The 20,587-nt window shown below is 44.1% G+C and overlaps 1 protein-coding gene across 3 annotated transcripts in view; it reads right to left on the bottom strand.

The window, feature by feature from the left end:
• Nucleotides 1-1,807: 1,807 nt before the first annotated feature.
• The window catches only part of anapc1 (anaphase promoting complex subunit 1), a 210,645-nt gene continuing 191,865 nt past the window's right edge, over nt 1,808-20,587 (bottom strand). For all 3 annotated transcript variants that reach the window (XM_068027605.1, XM_068027603.1, XM_068027604.1), the window contains exons 43-48: nt 20,326-20,464; nt 20,073-20,159; nt 16,562-16,651; nt 14,897-15,092; nt 3,953-4,087; nt 1,808-2,177 (exon numbers count right to left, since the gene is read on the bottom strand). In XM_068027605.1, coding sequence (XP_067883706.1) covers nt 2,062-2,177; nt 3,953-4,087; nt 14,897-15,092; nt 16,562-16,651; nt 20,073-20,159; nt 20,326-20,464 — 763 coding nt within the window. In that variant the 3' untranslated portion in view covers nt 1,808-2,061. The remainder of the gene's footprint in view (nt 2,178-3,952; nt 4,088-14,896; nt 15,093-16,561; nt 16,652-20,072; nt 20,160-20,325; nt 20,465-20,587) is intronic.

Here is a 20,587-nt window from a genome sequence, read left to right on the forward strand (position 1 = left end):
GGGAAACTGCAATTTTGTGGATGAAATAAAAGTTTGTATGACCTTTGAGGGGTTAATGAAGTAATTTCCGTCAGATGGGCATGACTTCATGAAAACAGGAGCAGATGGTGTAAAACAGCTAGTGAGCAGGTGGAGTTGGGCTGGAAGAAGGTAAATGGAGATGGAGACTCCGGTGGGGGTGGTGGGGGGGTGGGTGGTGGAGTTGTGTGGTTAAGAGAGTGCAACTAGGGGTTGGGTGATTGAGGTTCGTGGCGGGTGATGAGTAGGAGTCATTGGAACTTAGGAGAAGAATGATACAGGTGACTGGGATGGAAGTAAGGGTATACAGACTTGAGTAGGGAGAGAGGAAGACGATAGGCCTAGGGGACAGGGAGAAAATGAAACTAGGGAAATTGGAGGATAGGGAATAGGTCTTGGTTAAGGAAGCAAGGGAAACCCAGGTCCTGATCCTTATTTCAATGGCCCTTAGTTGCCACAATAGGCTGAGACAGGTGGGGCATTTCGCTCTAGAAAAGCAGAGTTTTGGGAAATTTGATTAAGCTCTTTAAAATAATGAAAGGATTAGGTTCAGTCCAAATAGACACAAAAGCAAAATACCGGAGGCTGGAAAATCTGAAATTAAAATGTTGGGGCTCATAGCAGGGGGGGCCTGGAAAATCCTTCCGGGAGAAACCCGCTACAGGTCTTGATGCTGGGAAGGCCCCGGCCCATTTTACCGGCGGCAGAGAAGCCTTGTGATCGCCTCCCTGCCGCACGGCGGAGACTTTATTTAAATATGTTAACTACATTCTCTTTGGCCTCCTTATCTCGAGAGACAATGGGTAAGCGCCTGGAGGTGGTCAGTGGTGTGTGGAGCAGCGCCTGGAGTGGCTATAAAGGCCAATTCTAGAGTGACAGGTGCTGCAGAAAAATTTGTTTGTCGGGGCTGTTACACAGTTGGCTCTCCCCTTGCGCCTCTGTCTTTTTTCCTGCCAACTGCTAATCTCTTCGACTCGCCACACTTTAGCCCCGCCTTTATGGCTGCCCGCCATTAATTACATTACGTTAATTACATTAAAATGAATGAATATGATTTATGTTGTAGTGATGGCCGTGCCATGCCGATATTCCGGCTGGTCATCGGAGGACTCATGCCTTCGGATCTCCGTTCGGTGGGGACCGGGGAGGAGTGAATTTTCAGGCTGGGGAGGGGGGGTGGGGGTGGGGGAGGATGCAGGGGGAGGTCGAATCAGTAAAAACTTATGCGATTGGTGGCGGGAACGGGTTAAAGGGTAAAGTGGAAAAAGGTCGGGGGGAGGTTGGAATCTAATTTTTTTGGCTGGCAAGGGTTCATTGCTGTGGCGGGGGTGGGAGAGGGGATTTGAACTGCTAATCAAGTTTCCACTTTATTTTTTTCCTACATGTCATTTTAAACATTTAAATTAAACTGCAGGACTTGAAGCCCTTTAAAAATGGTGCCAGCGCCTGCGTGGTGGCGCCGGACGCCATTGCCAGGGACGATACACCTGCCCCCTCCATGTTAATGAGTCGACGTGCAAAATTTCGTGGCGGCTCCACAGTGCACGTCTCGCACTTTTGGAAGCTCGCCATCTAATAAAATTCAGCCCACAGAGTTAATGTTTCAGGTCAATGACCTTTCATCAAAACATTTAGGCTATTTTCAGTTAGATACTGGAGCACACATGGTGTGTATAAGTTACACCATGACAGAGAGACAGGCTGTGCAGAACAGCTGGTCTTTTCTTATCCGTCCTTTTTGCATGTTTGTAAAGCAAATTTTACTCCAAAATAAAACATTGCGACATACTGCAAAAGTAGATGTTTTTATTCACAAATTCAGTTCATCTTCAGTCAACAGATGCACATCTAAGACCTGATGGCAATGCACAGAAACTACTAGTGGGATTTACAGTCTTTGCTAACGTGCTTTACAACAATAACAATCAAGGTATTTAAAAAAAAATCTTTGTAATGACACAGAATTAACTCCGTAACTGGACAGTGGAGAGAATCCAGTGATGGTCCTACTGTGTCTCAAGCTGTAATAAACACCAGTGACCATCAAACCAACATTGCTTGGGGACTTCCGAGAATCACTGGAGCTAACCTAAGCAAAGCCTGCACTGGTAAATGTAGTTGGCTGAATTTCAGCAGGAGTTCTGAAAAACTTGCAGTACCTAAAGAAAAAAACACAAGTACAGTGTGTGTGAAAACAGGAAATTCAGTAATTTCTAGTCATTCCAAGATGCATAGACATTGAAATCTAAAAACTGATGTGATATGTATGTAACAGAGGGACATACTCGTAGTGTGCAGAAAGACACCTTTCAGATGAGATCTCTAACCAAAGCCCAATCTGTTTGTTGAGTTGAATCCGAAAGATTCCATGATGTTATTCAGAGAGCAGGGAGTTCTCTTGGTGCCCTGATCAACAGTCCTTCCTCAGTCACCATCAAGAATGGATTAACTAGTTATGGATCTCATTTGCTGTTTGTATGACCTTGCTGTGCAATGACCTGCGTAATTATCTTACGTAATCATGATTGTACTTCAAAAGTAATTGGTTGTGAAGCATTTTGAAATGTCCTGACAATGTGATATGGTGCTATATAAATGTAAATTTGTTCTTCCCTAACATTATTTTCCACAATGTCTAGAACAGTCACCTGAAATGTATCTAATGTGAATTGTTTTTAAATAGACAACTTGATTTATGTAGCACCTTTCGTGATATCAGGACATCCCAAAACACTTCACAACCAATTTTCACACAGCAAGATCCCACAAGCAGTAATAAGATGTGACCAGGTAATCTGATTGGCTGACGGATAAAGAAGATGGATGAAAGTATCCTGGGGGGAAACAGCTCCGATCAGATATATAGAAGGGAACTCCTTAAAATGGAGGAGCTGAAGTATACACAGGGTGCAAACATAGGAAGGAAAGTGTCAATGCCACAGTGGCGAGTGCTCCCTGATCTCCATATTGAAGCATATAATCCCAGAGAGGATGTGCAGCGTTATCTTTGGAGAGGTGGAATGAAACCTCTGGGACGGACCCAAATGACTGGCACTCAAAACCAAAGGCTGCGTCATATTGACAGACACTTTCCAAACGGCCAATACCTTCCCCAGGTCCAAATTGTAAAATACTTTAAATATAAAACACGAATGGTATATTTGTAAGAAAATTAGTTTCAGGATTATTCTTGGATTATGGCTCCAAAGTGATGGGAATAAATGAGGAGCTGCAGGTGCACGCAAAAGGGCCATTCTGTCCATCAAATCTGCACTGGCTCTTTTGAAAAGCAATCCAGTTAGTCCCACTCCTGCACTCTCTCCCATATCCTCGCAATTTTTTCTCCTTCCAGTATTTACCCAATTCCCTTTAGAAGGCTTCTGTTGAATCTGTATCCACTACTCGATCAGGCAGTACATTCCAAACCCTAAAAATGTTCTTCCTCATGTCGTCTGGTTCTTTTGCCTTAAATCTGTGCCCTCTGGTTATTGGCCCTTCAACCAATGGAAACAGTTGCTCTTTATTTACTTTATCTAAACCCTTTATGATTTTAAACAATATTAAAGTTTTCTCTCTCTCCAGGTGTTGACAGATGTAATACTGAATTCCAGTATTTTCCTTTTTTAATTTGCAGTTTCATTTTATACATGATTTAATAGTTCTTCAATCTTTCATCACAATTCTTACTTTACAAGTAACAAGGGACTTAAAAGTCATAAAATGATACAGCACAGAAGGAAGTCATTCATACCTCGGCTGACTATTTAAGAGAGCTATCCAATTAGTTCCACTCCCACTTTTTCCCTACAGACCTGGAGCTTTTTCCCTTTGAAGTATTTAGCTAATTCCTTCTGAGTGTTACTACTGAATCTCTTATGCCACCCTTTCAGGCATTGCATTCTAGATCAGACTTGGGTTAAAGTTTTACCCTTACCTTCAATTCCTGTTGCAGCTATTTGCTGGAGTGTAGGGACTGAATGATAGACTAGAAAACAAGCCAGCATACTAATTTGTGATTCCTCCACAAGCTGACGACTTAGGTAAGAATGTAACAGCACATCACCCGACCCTAGATGTAGTGGTTTGGGGAGGAAAAATACAAAGTAATTTAATTCACAATTATACTGGGGACTTGCTGCAACTGATTAACATCCATTAATGCCTTTATTATAAGCATCACATGGTCGCCATTTTTTGGTCTTATAAAGCTAGTTGATAAATACCAAGGTTTTGTTCCCCTAATTGAACTAATGTTTCCAAACTTCCCGCTCTCTGCAGCCTCATTTCAATAGGTAATGTTTTCCTCCTGACCTCTCAGTGTATCTCTTTGCTGGATGATGAGGGCAGTTCATAACCTGTTATACGTTGCCCTGAGCAACCTTCTTGAACAGTTTTTAAAACCGATTTGGTTGCTAAGCCATGTCAGAGGACATTAAGAGTCAACCACAGTGGGCACAGTGGCTAGCACCGCAGCCTCACAGCTCCAGCGACCCAGGCTCGGTTCTGGGTACTGCCTGTGTGGAGTTTGCAAGTTCTCCCTGTGACTGCGTGTGTTTCCTCCGGGTGCTCCGGTTTCCTCCCACATGCCAAAGATTTGCGGGTTGATAGGTAAATTGGCCATTGTAAAAATTACCCCTAGTGTAGGTAGGAGAATTGTGGGGACGTGAAAGGGAAAAAATGGGATTCATGTAGGATTAGCATAAATGGGTGGTTGATGGTCGGCACGGATTCGTTGGGCTGAAGGGCCTGTTTCAGTGCTGTATCTCTCTATGACTCTAAGAGAGATTGGTGAAACTGGGCCTGTATTCTCTAGAGTTTCGAAGATTGAGGGGTGATCTCACACAGTGCAGGACTGGATTCACCTGTAGGCCACACCAGGTAAGAGTAGCAGGATCTCTTCCATGAAGGATGTTAGTTAACCAGCTGGGTTCTTAGAACAATCTGGCAGTTTTCAAAACAATTTTTTTCTGGCACCAGCCCACAAATTACCAGGTTTATCCAATTCAGTTTCGCAGCTTGCCCTTGTGGGGGTTACCAGGCCAGTACCTGAATTCAACCTCATCATCTCCCTCCTTTCTCCAAAAGCTACATAAAGACATTCCCTTTTGACTCTTTTTTTTCTTTCATGGGATGTGGGCATCACTGGCAAGACCAGCATTTGTTGCCCATCCTTAATTGCCCTTGACAACTGAGTGGCTTGCTAGGTCATTTCAGAGGAAAGTTAAGAATCAACCATATTGCTGTGGGTCTGGAGTCACAGACCAGGTAAGGACAGCAGGTTTCTTTCTCTGAAGGACATTAGTGAACCAGATGGCTTTTTACGACAAATGATGTAGTTTCACGGCACCGTTACTAAGACTAGCTTTCATCGTGATGTGATTTGAACCAGTGCCCCCAGGGCATTAGGCTAGGTCTCTGGATCACTAGTTCAGTGACATTACCACTATGCTATTGTCTCCCCCGTCTGTCCTATTTCTTCCAGAATACCATGGGCAAAAAATGGATTTGCTTTCATTTTCGGGCATGGAGGGTGGTGGGGGGGGGTCATGATTCACGATCAGCACTCAGTCCTGTTGAGGCAGGCAGCACACAAACCTCCTCATTTGAATGATTGCAGCATTCAAGTTGAGCACAACCCAAGCAGCTGGCTGACTGAATGCTGAAAAAGGGGACCCAGCAGCAAGTGTGGCTAGCAAGTGGTTCACCCAGCCTGCACCTCTTAAAGGGGAGCTCTGCTGATTGTAAGGAAGCTGCTGCTAACTGTCTCTGCAGGAATTGGTGGCAAGGAGAAGCACTCAAAATGGAGCAACAGGGAAGAGGAAGGGCTTCCAGGATCTCAGATACAGCGCTAGAGACCCCAGTCCAGGAGGTCAAAGGAGGAGAGAGGCCATGTTTCTGTAGGGGGGTGGGGGCTGAGAACCTTAAGGAATACCCTTAGAAGGGAATGGAAACAGGTGGCCAGGGAAGTCAATGTGGGGAGTCTAGCCCCGAGTACCTGGCAGGAAATCAACGTCAGCGAATGCATCCTCACATGACATCTCCTACCCACCTCTCCATCAACCTCTCGCTGCTCAAAACATCACACCCCCATCAGCAGTCAGATGCTCTACCTCACTATCTCACACCCACCAATGATGCCAGCCTCTCAATGCTTCCACATATCTCTAGCTATTCAGCTGTGGCAGGCACATCACTCAAACGCAGCACAACAAACTCACTGGCATTCTGCCTTTTCTCTTGCAGGATATAATCGCAGGGAGAACAGAACTGCTGGTGGGGAAACAGGCGTGCCAGCATCACTTAAGCCCGCTGGAGGAGATGGTGCTCTGGATCATGGGGCCAACTGTCATAGAGGCTGCTGCATCTGGCGCTGCCAAGAACATTCAGGATGATGGTATGTACTTGCCTTATTCCCTTCTCACATCCGACCTCACCCTCATTCTACTACATGGCATAAAGGGCACACTGCAGATCTGGTGACCATGCACCTCTTGCTTTCCAACACATCCCACCCCCCTTCTGATTTTCTGCTTTCAGATATCCAAGAACTGCCATGGTCAGCCAGTGCAGCCTCATGAGGGAGGGTGAGAGCTGCTACATATCCCTGAGGAAGAAGCATCATCACTTGATCTGACACTCTCAGCCACCTACTCAGATGCTGACACTGCACATACCTTAGAGGATAGTAGAGTCGGGACCTGCACGTGGTGAGTCAGCCAGGCCAGGCTCCCCAGACGGCAAGATCACAGATGAGTTCTGCTACAGGGGACTCAGGTGAGGACTTTGATAGGATGACTTGGCATACAGAAAGAACACTAGAGCACTGCACACAGATGCTTGCTGCATTGCCAGGCCTGCCAGATAGCCTGTGGTCACATAAACGAACATGGAGGAGTCCGGCTTCAACATGGCACAAGAAATCACGTTCTTTTCAGCCTGTAAGTGGTGGCCAGTTCCATGACAGCACTTGTGGACTCACCTGTGAGTGATGCAACGTCTGGTGGCCAATGTCTCTGCTTCCATTGCAGTACAGGCAGCATCCACCCAATGTCTCAATGCTGCAATGGAAGCGGAGGTGGTGGTGATGAGATCCATGCTTGTTGCCATGCATGCTCAGACTGCTCCCATCATAGTTGCATCTCAGTGCTCACAGGGGCTTGCAGGCTTGAACAGCTTATTAGGATTGCTGGGGTGCCACCCCGGGACATGGCAGTGGCTCTATGGTGCATTCATGCTCCCACCATTGGCAGCTTGCCAGTGCCCTTGCTGTTAACCTCCCAGCAAGCCAGCGCAGATGCTGCCACCCGTGCTGTGGAGAAGCACTCGCCAAGCCAGGCACTAAGGATTGTACAAGGGTGAATAGTTCAGATTCTTTTTATATTATTGGATCAGCTGTTGGATAAAGTTGCTTCTGTTGGTGGCTTTTATTGCAGAACTTAGGCCAAGAGGACACAGTGAAGGGATGTTGCAGATGGGGGGAGGGTGGGGATTTGTGGAGCAATGATGGTGGTGGGACGTCGTTCTCAGGGAACCAGATTCTCTGTATCTGCTCATGAACAGCCCATCCAGATGGGGTCCTGAATGCCTCCTCCCTGCCTTCTCCTCTGTATGCCTAGCGTCAAGGGTTGTGCCTTCGTAATAGCACAGTAGTGGATGATGCAGCAGACCACCATGAATTTGGAGACACTGCAACGAGTATTTTAGGATTGCCCCCAAGCTGTCTAGGTAGCAGAACCATTGCTTGAGAAAGCTGGTGGTCTGCTCCACAATTTTCCTGGTTCTTGTTGTAGACCCTTTGTCCTCAAATGGTTGGGTGGTGGAGGGGTGTCATCAGTCATGTGTATAGGAGGTATCCCTGGTCTCCAAGCAGCCAGCCTCTGGATGAAGGCATTCACTGTCACGATGGTTTGGGCACTGTCACGCACCAACTGCATGTTGATGGAATGGAATCCTTTGCGGCTCCTCTACCTCTCCCCGTTTACATGTGGAGCTCACAGAGCCACATGCACCATTGGGAAACCTGCTACCTTAGCAAAGCCACATGCCTGCTCATCCTACTTCTCTCTGGTTAGAGAAAAAAACAACCAACTCTCCTCTTCTCGTGTACAGGGCCTCATCACCTCTTGGATGTAGCAATCGTCACATAGAAGCTGAGAGCGATGGTGAACTTGATGGCCACTGGCAGAGCTGTCCTCACCCTGCTGCGAAGCTGCAGGTCCTGTTGAAGGAGGTGGCACAGTTCAGTGACCACCTGTTTGGTGAATTGCAGGCACCTCAGGCATTGCTCTTGGCTGGGGTGGAGAAACACTCGCTAAAAACTCTTGGATGGGTACAATCTTCTGTGAATAGCCCTCCTCCCTCTGCGCATGGCATCCCCACTTTGTAGCCTCAGCTCCATCTCCCCGTCTTGTTGCAGATCCAGAGGGACTGCAACTACAGCCCCCCATAACTGAAGCAGCCTTTCAGTGAACAGGTCTCAAAACTCCTCTGACCTTGCTGTCAGGATGCAGGACCACACCCCTCCAAATCTAGCAATTCCCCAGAACTCCTCCAAAACACACCACAGTACTTCCACAAACTTTGCAATAGCAATGATAAGTCAAAAACATCTCACCTGCAAGTTCGATGACTGGCCCTTTAAACAGCACTACTGGGGGATCCCTCGTGCAAAGGCTGTTTGATGTCACAATCTGCCCACTATGAAAGCCTCTGCCTCCCACGTGAGCATCCTTCCCAGTACAGGGCACCATGCAGGCTCTGCTGAAAGTGGCCAGAAGTGCTGCGTTTGCCATTTTGAGGGCCTCCGGCTTCTACCGTGCCAGCAACAATGGCACAAATCAGCTGAATTTTGCGGCCCTATAGCTTCAGAACACAGCAGCAACTGATGTTGGGTTGTCAACCATTTGCACACTCTGACCCGAACTAGCTGTGTGCTTTGGAATCCATCATGCGCTTTCTGATGAAAGCTTGCAGCCGTAGCGGCAGTGACTATTTACTGTGTTTGACCGCTGTAATAAGTTTCCCAGCAAACATTTGTCAATTTTCAGCTTTAGCAACAGAAGAAAAAAAATCTCCATAATAGGAGCTAGAAGTTGTTGGTTAGATTGTAGGGAGCACTGATGACATTATTTTGCTGCTTGTTAATCTCTAGAATCAGTATCTCAGGAGGGGAAGCAGAGAAAATATATATTTTAATTTGGAGTATTAGGGTATAGAGAAAACATATTCTTTGAGGCAGAACTGTTAGCCACACATACAACGTGGTTTATGTTACTTAGCTCACGGTGAGACAGCACACCAAGGTCATTTCTTGCAGCCAGAGACCACTAGAAGAATACTTTTAGTTCAGCTTTCCTTGATAAAATGCATCGCCGGTCAGAACTGGTCTCACAAACCAAAAATACTCAGCTAAAACCAAGTGGCGGTGAGATACCACACAACCTACTTCCTGTCTTAGGCGGCAGAATGACTGGTGACAGGAAGTGCTGCTGGGGTTATTAGCTGTTGGGCGGAGGGAGGGGGTTGAGATACTTGATGACATCATTGCCTCCGTCTTCAGAATGTCTGTTCCAATTCATTGTAACATTCAACGGACAATTCATGAATAACTATAATTTGGCTAGGGACAAAATTTTGAAACTGAAAACTGATTCTAAAAATGTGCAATTTGTAGGGAAAGTTACTAAAATGGTCAAACACACTAAATTAATGAGATACAAGTTGCTTCAGAACATATACAAACATTTGAACTAATGGTCCCACATACGTATAATTTGAAACATCATTCCTTTCCTTGTGGAAGGCCATCATATATTTTATCCAGGTAGTCAAGTTACACACAAAGTCTACAATTAGTAATACAATACTTCAATATGCTTGGATTCTGTTACAGCAGAAGTGGGGATGGAGGGGTGGGGAGGATTATTTATCAGACAAGAATAGGCTCTTGGCATAAGAGTGTTATTTAGCTCAATTATCCGGCTGTTTTAAAGATAATATTCATGACAACAAACTACAGAGAAATCAGAAGTTGTGTTTTGTAACTTGTTTTTCAAGTAGCTGTACTTTATCCCAGTCAGAAATATTTACTGCCCTTTTTTAACCTCCCCCCTCCTCACTGTCCTACAATTCAGCAGGTACTGGTTGCCTTCTGTTCCCTAGACCTACAACCTAGACAGTAAGTGTTAGCTGGTCGTCCAAGTGTAAGGGACACCATTGCTGAGCCCAGTTCTGTCCTTGCCCGATGTTCACGCATGTTTGTTTGCCAGTAAGGACCGAGAGAGAGAATCATACAGCACAGAAGGCGACTCTTCGGCCCTTGGTGCCTGTGCCGGCTCTTTGATGAAGCTATCCATTTAGGCCCACTCCTCTGCCCTTTCCCCCTGCAACTTTTTCCCCTTCAAATATTTTCCCTTTTGTAAGTTAATTAAATGGTCTGCTTCTACCACCCTTTCTGTAAAAAGACTTCTCACCTTGCCTCTAGTTCTTTTGGCAATTACCTTAAATCTGGGTCAGTAACCAGAGTACACTTCTCCCACTGGAAAGTTTTTCTTAGTTACTCATCAAAACAATTCATGATTTTGAACACCTCCATTAAATCTCCTCTTAATTTTCACTACTATTGTCTACATGACAACAGTGACAACACTTCAAAAAGAACTTAATTGGCTATAAAGCACTTTGGGCCATCCAGTGGCTGTGAAAGACTTGTAATAAACGCAAGGGGGCGAAGGTTATTGGGGCTAAGCGGGAATGTGGAGTTGAGGTTACAATCAGATCAGCCACGATCTTGTTGAATGGTAGAGCAAGCCCGAAGGGCCGAGTGGCCTACTCCAGCTCCTTGCTCGTATGTAAGTCTTTCTTTTTTCCCTCTGCTCTAAGCAAAGCAACTCCAGCTTATTTAGTCTCGCCACATAATTGAAATCGCTCATCGCTGGTACCATACCAATAAATCTCTGTACCTTCTCTAAGGCCTTGAGTTCCTTCATAAAATGTTGCGCCCAGAATATGAGTGTAAACTAACAAGAGACATAAATACTGATTGTAAACATTTCTGTAGGTATAGAAATAAGAAGAGATTAGAGAAAGTAAACATGGGCCCATTAGAAGCAGAGGCAGGTGGAATTATAATGAGGAATAAGGAAATGGCAGACGCATTAAACAAATACTTTGTACCCGTGCTCACGGCAGAAGACACAAAATATTCTGGAAATAATGGGGAACCCAAAGCAGCTTCATTCCACAGGTGAGGTGAGAGTTACTGCCCTTAACATCAAGGCAGCATTTGACCAAGTGTGGCATCAAGGAGCCCCAATAAAATTGATGCCAATAGGAATTAGGGGGAAAACTCTCCACTGGTTAGGGCAAATCGAGCACAAAGGACGATGGTTGTGGTTGTTGGTAGCCCAACATCTAAGCCCCAGGACGTCACTGCAGGAGTTTCCCAGGGTAGTGTCCGAGGCCCATCCATCTTCAGCTAGTTAATAAATGACGTTCTGTCCATTATAAGGTCAGAAATGGGAATGTTTGCTGATGATTGGAGTTTTCAGTAACATTGCGACATCTCAGATACCAAAGCAGTCCATGTCCACATACAGCAAGACCTGTACTATATGGCTGATAAGTGGCAAGTAATAGTCACGCTACACAAGTGCCGGGCAATGACCATCTCCAACAAGAGAGAATCTAACAATCTCCCCTTGACATTCAACGGCATTACCATTGCTGAATCCCCCACCGTCAACATGCTGGGGCTTACCATTGTCTAGAAACTGAACTGGACCAGCCGTATAAATACCATGGCTACAAGAGCAGGTCAGAGGCTGGGAATTCTGCAGCGAGTAACTCACCTCCTGACTCCCCAAAGACTGTCCACCATCTGCAAGGCATAAGTCAGGAGTGTGATGGAATACTCTCCACTTGCCTGGATGAGTGCAGCTCCAACAACACTCAAGAAGCTCAACACCATCCAGGACAAAGCAGCCCGTTAGATCGGCACCTCATTTGCAAGAACAGGGCAGATGGAATAAAATGTGGTAAAGTGTGAAGCAAGATAAAAAAGGATATTTTTTGAATGGTGAGCCTGGGAAATGTTTGCATTCAGAGGCACCTGGGTGTCCTTGTACATAAAGCAGAGAAAGATAACATGCAGGTACAGCGAGTAATTAGGAAGGCAAATTGTATGTTACTTTTCGCTAGAAAGGGATTGGTGTATAAGTGTAAAGAAGTGTTACTACAATTATACAGGGCATTGGTGAGACCATGCCTGGAGTACTGTGTGCAGTTTTGGTCCCCTTCCCTCAGGATAGATACACTTGCCCTGGAGGGAGTGCGACGGTGGTTCACTAGGCTGGCTCCTGGGATGATGGGATCGTCTTATGAGGAGAGATAGAGTAGACTAGGCTTATATTTCCTGAAGTTTAGAAGAATGAGAGCTGATCTAAATGAAACATATAAAATTTTAAGGGGCTTGACAAGGTAGATGCTGGAAAAAACATTTGCCCTGGTAGGGGATCTAGAACACAGGGCCACAGACTCAGATTACGGGGTCAGTTATTTAGGACTGAGATAAGGAGAAATTTCTCAAAGGGTTGTGAATCTTTGGAATTCTCTATGCCAGAGCTGTGGATGCTCAGTCATTCAGTACATTCAAGACAGAGGTCTGAGATTTTTTGGTACTAAGCGAATTAAGGGTTATAGGGACAGTGCAGGAAGGTGGAGCCAAGATAGATCAGCCATGATCTTATTGAATGGCAAAGCAGGCTCAAAGGCCCAAATGGCCGACTCCAGCTCCGATTTCTTATGTTCTTAATTGAAAGCAATACTCCATCGGTACCTAACCAGTGATTTATAAAGGATTAGCATAAATTCCTTGCTTTTTTTCCAATAGGAAGACACAGCACTGTCCTGTTTTCTCAACTTTAGATCGAATTGTGAGAGCTTAAATGAAAATTTATTATACTAATTAAACATGAAAGGTCAGAAAGGCCTCAAGATCCATAATTGAGCTGAGAATTAGCTGATGCCAGGAATGTGGTAGAGGCATTTGTGGTTGGCCTTAGAAATGGCACAGATAAAAATCAGCTGGGGTCCCCACTCTTAATTGCTGTCCAGCGACCCCCGCTGGAAACAGCAGGTATGGGGCTCGGGCTAGGATGGGGTCAGGCTTTGGCGGTAATGTCCCCATTAATGGTCAAAGTGCATGTCTTCACCTAATGGAGGCTCACACATGAAGAATGGCCACTAACATGAGGCACTGGAGGTGGGCAGCATCGAGGGAACCTTAGCATTGGTCATGCGTCACTACATTCAGAACGGAGGGGAGAAAACTGAAGAATAATAATAACAAAACAGAAATGGAAAACATGCACCTTGTTCAGGGTCTGGGCCACGATAAATAAAACTCCAGCACATCTATCGGATGTTCTTCTTTATATTTGGATTTAAAAACAATTTTATTTCAAACACTAATTCGGATTTAAAAAAAAAGATTTGGGGTTATAAGTTTAGTAGGGTTTATTTTGAAAAACAAATGACTTGATCTCAGAACAAGGCATCAAAAGTTAAAGAAATGTTGAACAATTCAGTGTTTACAATTAAGAACAGAAAAATAGCAATTATATTGTGTATATGCATTATAGGAAGACTCAATTTGAATTAATGAGTAGGCAACAGTTTTCTGAGCTCTGAATTCTCTGTTTGCTGCATTATTTACAATGATCAATTCAAATTATTGGATTATTTGAATTGGAATTATCAGGAGGAGACTGCACTTGTTGAACTACTACTTCTGGTAAGCCTGTGACAATATATTGACATTCAGGAAAGGCAAGTGTAGTAGTTATCTGCTAGCACTTACAGTTCCTCATTGAATTCCGAAACATAAAAGGGAACTTGGGCCCAACTGTAAGCCCAAAGAATGAGGTTTTATTTGTCATTTCACCATCTGCCCCCATGTGAAAGGATAAGTACAAGTTCTTGTGTGCGTTTAGCCTTTATGTGCCCTTGCAGCTGTTTTAGCCTCCCTTGTAAAAACAATTTTTGTAATCAAAAACAAGGCTCACTCATTTCAGTGCAATGGTACTGTAATGATATATGTCAAAGGATTGCCCATAGAATGTCTACTTAAACAGATTCATTTATTTTTGTCTCACCTCCTCTCCAAAAGTGTTGACTCCCTGACTGGGGTATATTTTCATGGGGCTGGTCACCCTCCCGTGCCTTATCCAAGTGATCATGACTCTTTCATCAGAAAGGTCATTGACCTGAAACATTTAACTCTGTTTCTCTCTCCACAGATGCTGCCAGACCTGCCGAGTATTTCCAGCAGTTTGATTTCATTTCAGATTTCCAGCATCCACCGTATTTTGCTTCTATGATCATTACTCTTGCTTGCGCCTTGATCGCCAGTTGGGAGCGTTCCACAGCTGAGCCCAATTCTGTCCTCACCTGACGTCCACAGATGTGCACTTTACAGCAAGAGCTTAGGGATACCAATAAAGAATGGGAAAAATGGATGGCTTCTCTGCCCCCTAACCTAGGCCTATTGGAGCTAATTGTGACATGCTTAGGTTTAGCTTGCTCAAGATCAACTATCCCAGAACAGAGTTTCCCAATTGCTACCCAAACCACAAAAACAGCCCGAGAAGAGTCTGCAAGAGGACCAACCATATAAATTAAAGATTAATTTCTTTCTTCCAGTAACAATAATGTCTCCCTTCCATCCAAATGATTGTTTTAAAATTGGGTTTAACGCCACCATTTAAATTTTTGTTTATATCGGTAAAACATATGGGTTCACCTTGAAAATCGCACCCCCCAAACCAAATGGCTAAGAGGCCATCAACAATCTAAACACAAAATGACAGCAAGCATTTACCATGGAGCCACTGATCCAGGGTTTTATCCAACATGCTCTTCGTGGCAAGGAGAAACTCGGGGTTGATGAGAAGTCCACTGCTACTGCTGTTAAATTTATCCTGGAGACAAACAGAGTTGTAGAACTGCTGCACTAATTTTATCTGCCACAGCTCGAAGGTTTCTGACATCTCTTTCTGTTCTAATCGCCTCACAGCCTGAAACGAGAAAAGTAAACAGTCCTAAATTGAGCAGTTTCGTTTCTTCAGTTGGACGACAATGCAACACATTTTTTTTTAAGATAAATTAATAAAGAATGTAGGAAAATGCAGTGGAACTTATCAGAGAACTATTTAGTGACTGAACACATCTTCTTCTATTTGGATTGTTCCTTAAAATTCATGGGCCCCATGGTTAAAACAGAACCATTTTAAATGTGCAATGTATGCAGGAATAGCCACACTTCCTAACTGCATTTATTATGCTCATGCTTTGAGTGCCAGCAGAAAGACTGTAGGAACGACTGCTGAATGTCCGTTCTGGAGACTTCTCTGCAACTTAACAAATACATAATTTCCAGAAGACCAAGTAAAGTCATAAAAAGGGAAATATAATTTGAATCAACAGTGGCATTGAGTACAGGAGTAAAGAGGCAAAGAAGAATCTGCACAAAGCAACCCTCGGGTTGGTTGTTCATTACCAACTCCTCTGGTATGGACACCTCATGTGTCATTCTGAGTCTGACCCTACCACCAAATCACCACTAACATGCAAGAGGCCATGTGACAGACCCAGAACAACATTGGGTGACAACCTAAAAGTGCTCTTTAATAGCACTGGCCATACACATGAGAATCCTGAACCATAATGCAACAAAAATTTTTTTTTTTTTTTTTTAAAGATAAATGAATAAAGAATTTAGGAAAATGCAGTGGAACTTATCAGAGAACTACTTAGTGACTGAACACATCTTCTTCCACTTGGATTGTTCCTTAAAACCTGGAAGAAACTGATCGCAGCAACATTCTCTTATGGATTAGCCCCAGAGGACAATGCCAGTGCTCTGGCCACAGTAGTGTACAGAGTTTTGGGCACCCCATTATAGAAGATGTATTAAAATCTTAAAGAGAACATACAGCATAGAAACAGCAGGATGAGGCCAGGAAAGATGTGAAATATTGGGACAATTTTTATTGAATCAGAGAAGGCCAAGAGGTAGTTTTTAAAATTATGGTTTTGTGTGGGAGAATAAGGAAATACTATTTCCTGTACTTGGGTAATCATAGACAAGGGGTCAGCAACTTTATATAGACAAGAGACTGAGGAGAGAGATTGGAGAAATGTCTTTACAGAGGTAGAACATGAAATACTCTAGGAAGGCGTCTTTGAGGCAATTGGATCCTTTAAGGGAATAGTGAATAAACACATGAATTAGAGGAGGTTACAGGGCTACAGGGAAAGCTCAAGGCAGTGGGAAAGTAGTGGATTGTTCCAGGAAAGCTAGCACAAACACAATGAGTCGAATGACCTTGTGTCCTACGAACTTCCATGGTTCCAAGTAAAATTGATGAGACTTGGGAATAGGTTTCATGCTGGTCTCCTCCACTAAAGTTACCATGAGGCCAGGAGAGATAGTAGAAATAGGAATGGGAGAAAATGATGAGAGCCCGTGAGATACCTATTTTACCTGGTCAATGGCCATATATGTAGGCAACATTTCTGGCTTCTCTTGAGTAACGCATTCATATAGGATAGATGAGAGCAAGTCCAGCAGGTCCTGTTTCCAAAGGGAAAGAACGGTTTTATTGATAAAAACAATACTGTTATTAACATTCACAGAAGATACATCATGACGATCAGCAATAAACTACTTTCCGCCTTGTCATATTCAAAGATGAAACGTGGATAATTAAGCACTCATTCAGATTGGGCCTTAAGATAACTCTAACGGGGATTTACAACGTAAAAATAAACTACTCCACCCAGGCCTGAAAATCCAGCAAAAATACTCGCGGCTTCACACTGCAATATCTTAAATTTTCAACACTTGTGCATTTTGTATTTCCTAACAGTATATGGGGAATTCAAGCAAAATTGACAGTTATCCGCAGGCTGAGGAGTTAAGTACAATATTGCCAACCTAAGGGTGGTGAATGTGTGTTTGCACCTACCCCTTCCCACATCTCCAAGTTTCCAACTTCAGCTGCATCTCTGTGGGAGAATGCAACACAGAATTCAAGTACTATATGCAGCAAAATTGCCAACTTAAAAGAAAAGCGAAAGCAAAATCCAATTGACGATTTTCACTTCCCCTGATGGAAAACAGAAGTGGTGGAACATCAAATTCCAGAGGCTAAAGGTTCACACTCATGCAAGTTATAGTTATTAGTGCTGCCTCACCCACCTATTATACAGTGTCTCTGTGACATTGAGAGTTACAATTACCATCAATCATTCAGACAACTAAAGCAAGTGCCCTGACATCTCAGGGAGTGGCAGAGTTACATCAGCTGGAAACATCTCAGTTTCTAACCCCATCGCTCTGTGCTGAGTTAACTGATCTCAGGTGGGGCAGCAGTTACAGTGCTACAACTGGCCTCAGCACCCTGCATTGGGTGGGGAGGCATGTGTTAACGAAAGAGAAACCTGCCTCAGTCCTCACTCTATTGCTATCTGGAAGTTTGTATGTGTGAACGGGTGAGTGCAGGCAGGGCTGGGTTGGGCTGGTCGCAGCTGCAATGCCCTTTGTGGTCAAACTGTTGGCCTGCACTTACATTAAGGCTCACTTGTGAATAGGGTCCACATGGCTGAGATACCAGGAGGGTGCTGGCTGCTTGTGGAATCACACTCCAGCAAGCAGTCAACACATTCAGATGACAAGGAAGGAAGGAAACTGGTGAGAAGAAGGGCAAAATGGAATAAAGAAATAGGAATACAAAAGCAAAATACTGCAGTAATACACCAGTAACAGACTGTGGCAATCACATCATACTCCAATAACAGACAGTCGCGTGCCCAGAATCACCCAAATGAAAATATACACATTAACAGGAAAAAAATTCTGCCAAAAACAGAGAATGAGACAAAAATATGCAAATATTAAGATACATAAATAATCACAAACTAATTGAGGATGTGAAAGGGTCATCTCCTGAGAATGAACCTCATCAAGCTGTTCAATAAATGATTCAGGGTTTCTGCCTCTAAAGATCCCTCTCAGTTAAACCAGTTAAACACATTCTGTCGCTCATCACAATGAAGTTCACAACTAAATATTTTTCTGATTATAGCTAAGTGCTTTGGCAAATATTCTATAGAACACCAGAAAACAAAACCAAAATACTGCGTGCTGATGCTGGAAATCGGAACTAAACACAGAAAATGCTGAAGATACTCAAATACAGATCATCAGTTCGGATGAAAGGTCACACAGCTGAAACATTAACTCAGTTTCTCTCTCCACGGATGCTGCCAGACCTGAGTATTTCCAGCATTTTCTGTTTCTACAGCAGGAAACAGAACTTGGGAGCAAAAAATCAGGTAGACATTGTAACAGACACAGGACGATACAGCATGGTAGGAGTAGCAGGTATTCGAACATCTCAGAAGACAATGGACTATGCCTGAGGTGTATGTCACTTCTGAGTTGAAGATTGCCTGTTGCGGCTGTAGAGGCCAACTCATGAGTGGCAATCCCTTCCACAGATGAATATCGTTGGCCCGAGGTTGACTGACGTTTCTTTCCTTCCACCGGGCTCTCTATTGTGCCATTTAGTTGTTTCTTCTGTCCTCTGTTTTTTCCCCACCTTTCCTGACTGCCAATCTCCAGGAACTCTGGTCAGCAGCAAGGCTTTCCCATGCATCAACACTGATCCCGGTCAACTTGAGGTCTTGCTTGCTGCTATCCTTGCATCACAGATGTAGGTGACCTGTTGGTCTTGTGCTGATAGCAAGCTCACCATAGAGCATGTCTTTGGGGATGCAGCCGTCATCCATTTGGCTCACATGACCCAGCCAACAGAGCCACCGCTGACTAACGAGGGCAAACATGCTGGGGATCCCTGCACGCTGGTGTACTTCCTTATTCAGCACTCTGTCCTGCCAGGAGATGCCCAATACCTGTCTGAGACAGCGGAGGTGGAAGCTGTTCAGCCGTTTTTCTTGGCTTGCATAAGTTGTCCATTCTTCACTATTATAAAGGAGGGTGCTGAGAACACAAGCCTGGTACATGTGGAGTTTTGTATTTTCTGTTAGTTTGGTGTTGGTCCACACTCATCTTCTCAACTTTGACATGATAGCTGCAGCCTTGGCAAACCTGGTGCTGATTTCAGCATCAAGGGGCAGATTACTGATGATTGTTGATCCAAGATATGTGAAGCTGTTAATGATCTCCAAAGCGAGGTTGTTGTTGCTGAAGGAAGGTGGAGACTCTACGTCCTGGCCCATAACTTTTGCCGTCCTGACACTGATTGTCAGCCCAAACTTCTTGCAGGCCCAGGAGTACCGATCTACAAGCTGCACTGTAGGATGTCAGTGCAGCGTCATCAGCAACTCACTGACTAGGACTCCCATACAGCATGGTAAGGAAGAACATATATACAAGGACTGTAATTGTACGACTGGTGAACCGTACCATCAGTACGTCCTTTCGGCTGTTCGCGATAGGCAGGGTATTGACCGTACTTAACCAGCCTGCACTTGCAAAAGAGCACATGTCTAATGTTAGATGTGATCCCGCGATTGGACAGCACTTGCTGAACAATGCCCAGTGTGCTAAGAATTGCACTAACAACCAATTTAAGCTCATCAGTTGGACTCGCAATGTGGCTCATTTACACTTGCTAGAAGCTACATATGTTCATACGCAGGGACTTGTCCTCTGCAGGCAAAAGGAACATGTTCAGGTGTTGTGCCTTTTTTGAATTAAACAAAAGCATGGGGGACAGTAGCTCCCTGGTGCATTTGCCATGGCAACTCCTTGACCAGAGACGATTTGCCAAAATCAGCATCCTTTTCTCATGCAGTATAAATTGTTGCTGCCTTGGAAATTTGGCATTCTTGCATCTGTCCTGATGAGTGCAAGATGAAAAGCTTCGACAGCATGTCTCTTTTTTCAGCAATACTTAAGTTCTGCACTACTAAGCAACTATTTGATTATAATTTTATGTTTTATTGCTACTCCGATAAGGAATGCTTACCTGTCCCTCTTTCTTTGAATGTTTGCAAAAGTACTCTGCAAATGACAGCAAAGCTGGGTCAGAGGTAAAAGCTGAAATGGCTTCAGGCTGCAAAGAAAGCAAAGCGAGATTTTAAAAACCAGTTGACACAATGGAGTCAAAAAAATAAACTAAGTGCTGTCCACTTTTGTCACAAGCAAAGACAAAGCCATTTCCTAGACATCAGTGTACTTTACAGAAGCGGGTCAGAAGGAAGCAGTCTACTTGGTAGTACCTTGATAGAAAGGAACTCAGGATTTCTGTGAGTGAAAGTCTGAGCTAAAAGACTGCGAAACCCTTTCGGATCCTCAGTGTAGGAGAGATGCCCTGCTCGGAGCTTGACATAAAGAAAACCATCTTTCGACAGAATTGATCTGAAAGAAACAGTCTATGAGAACTCAGTGATAACAAATTACCTGGTAGACAGCACTGAAGTACAGCTTTCAATATTATTGAATAAATGGACAGGACAAGATACAGACAACGAATTATGTTAC

The sequence above is a fragment of the Heterodontus francisci genome, chromosome 3, assembly GCF_036365525.1.
Source record: "Heterodontus francisci isolate sHetFra1 chromosome 3, sHetFra1.hap1, whole genome shotgun sequence".
NCBI lineage: Eukaryota > Metazoa > Chordata > Chondrichthyes > Heterodontiformes > Heterodontidae > Heterodontus > Heterodontus francisci.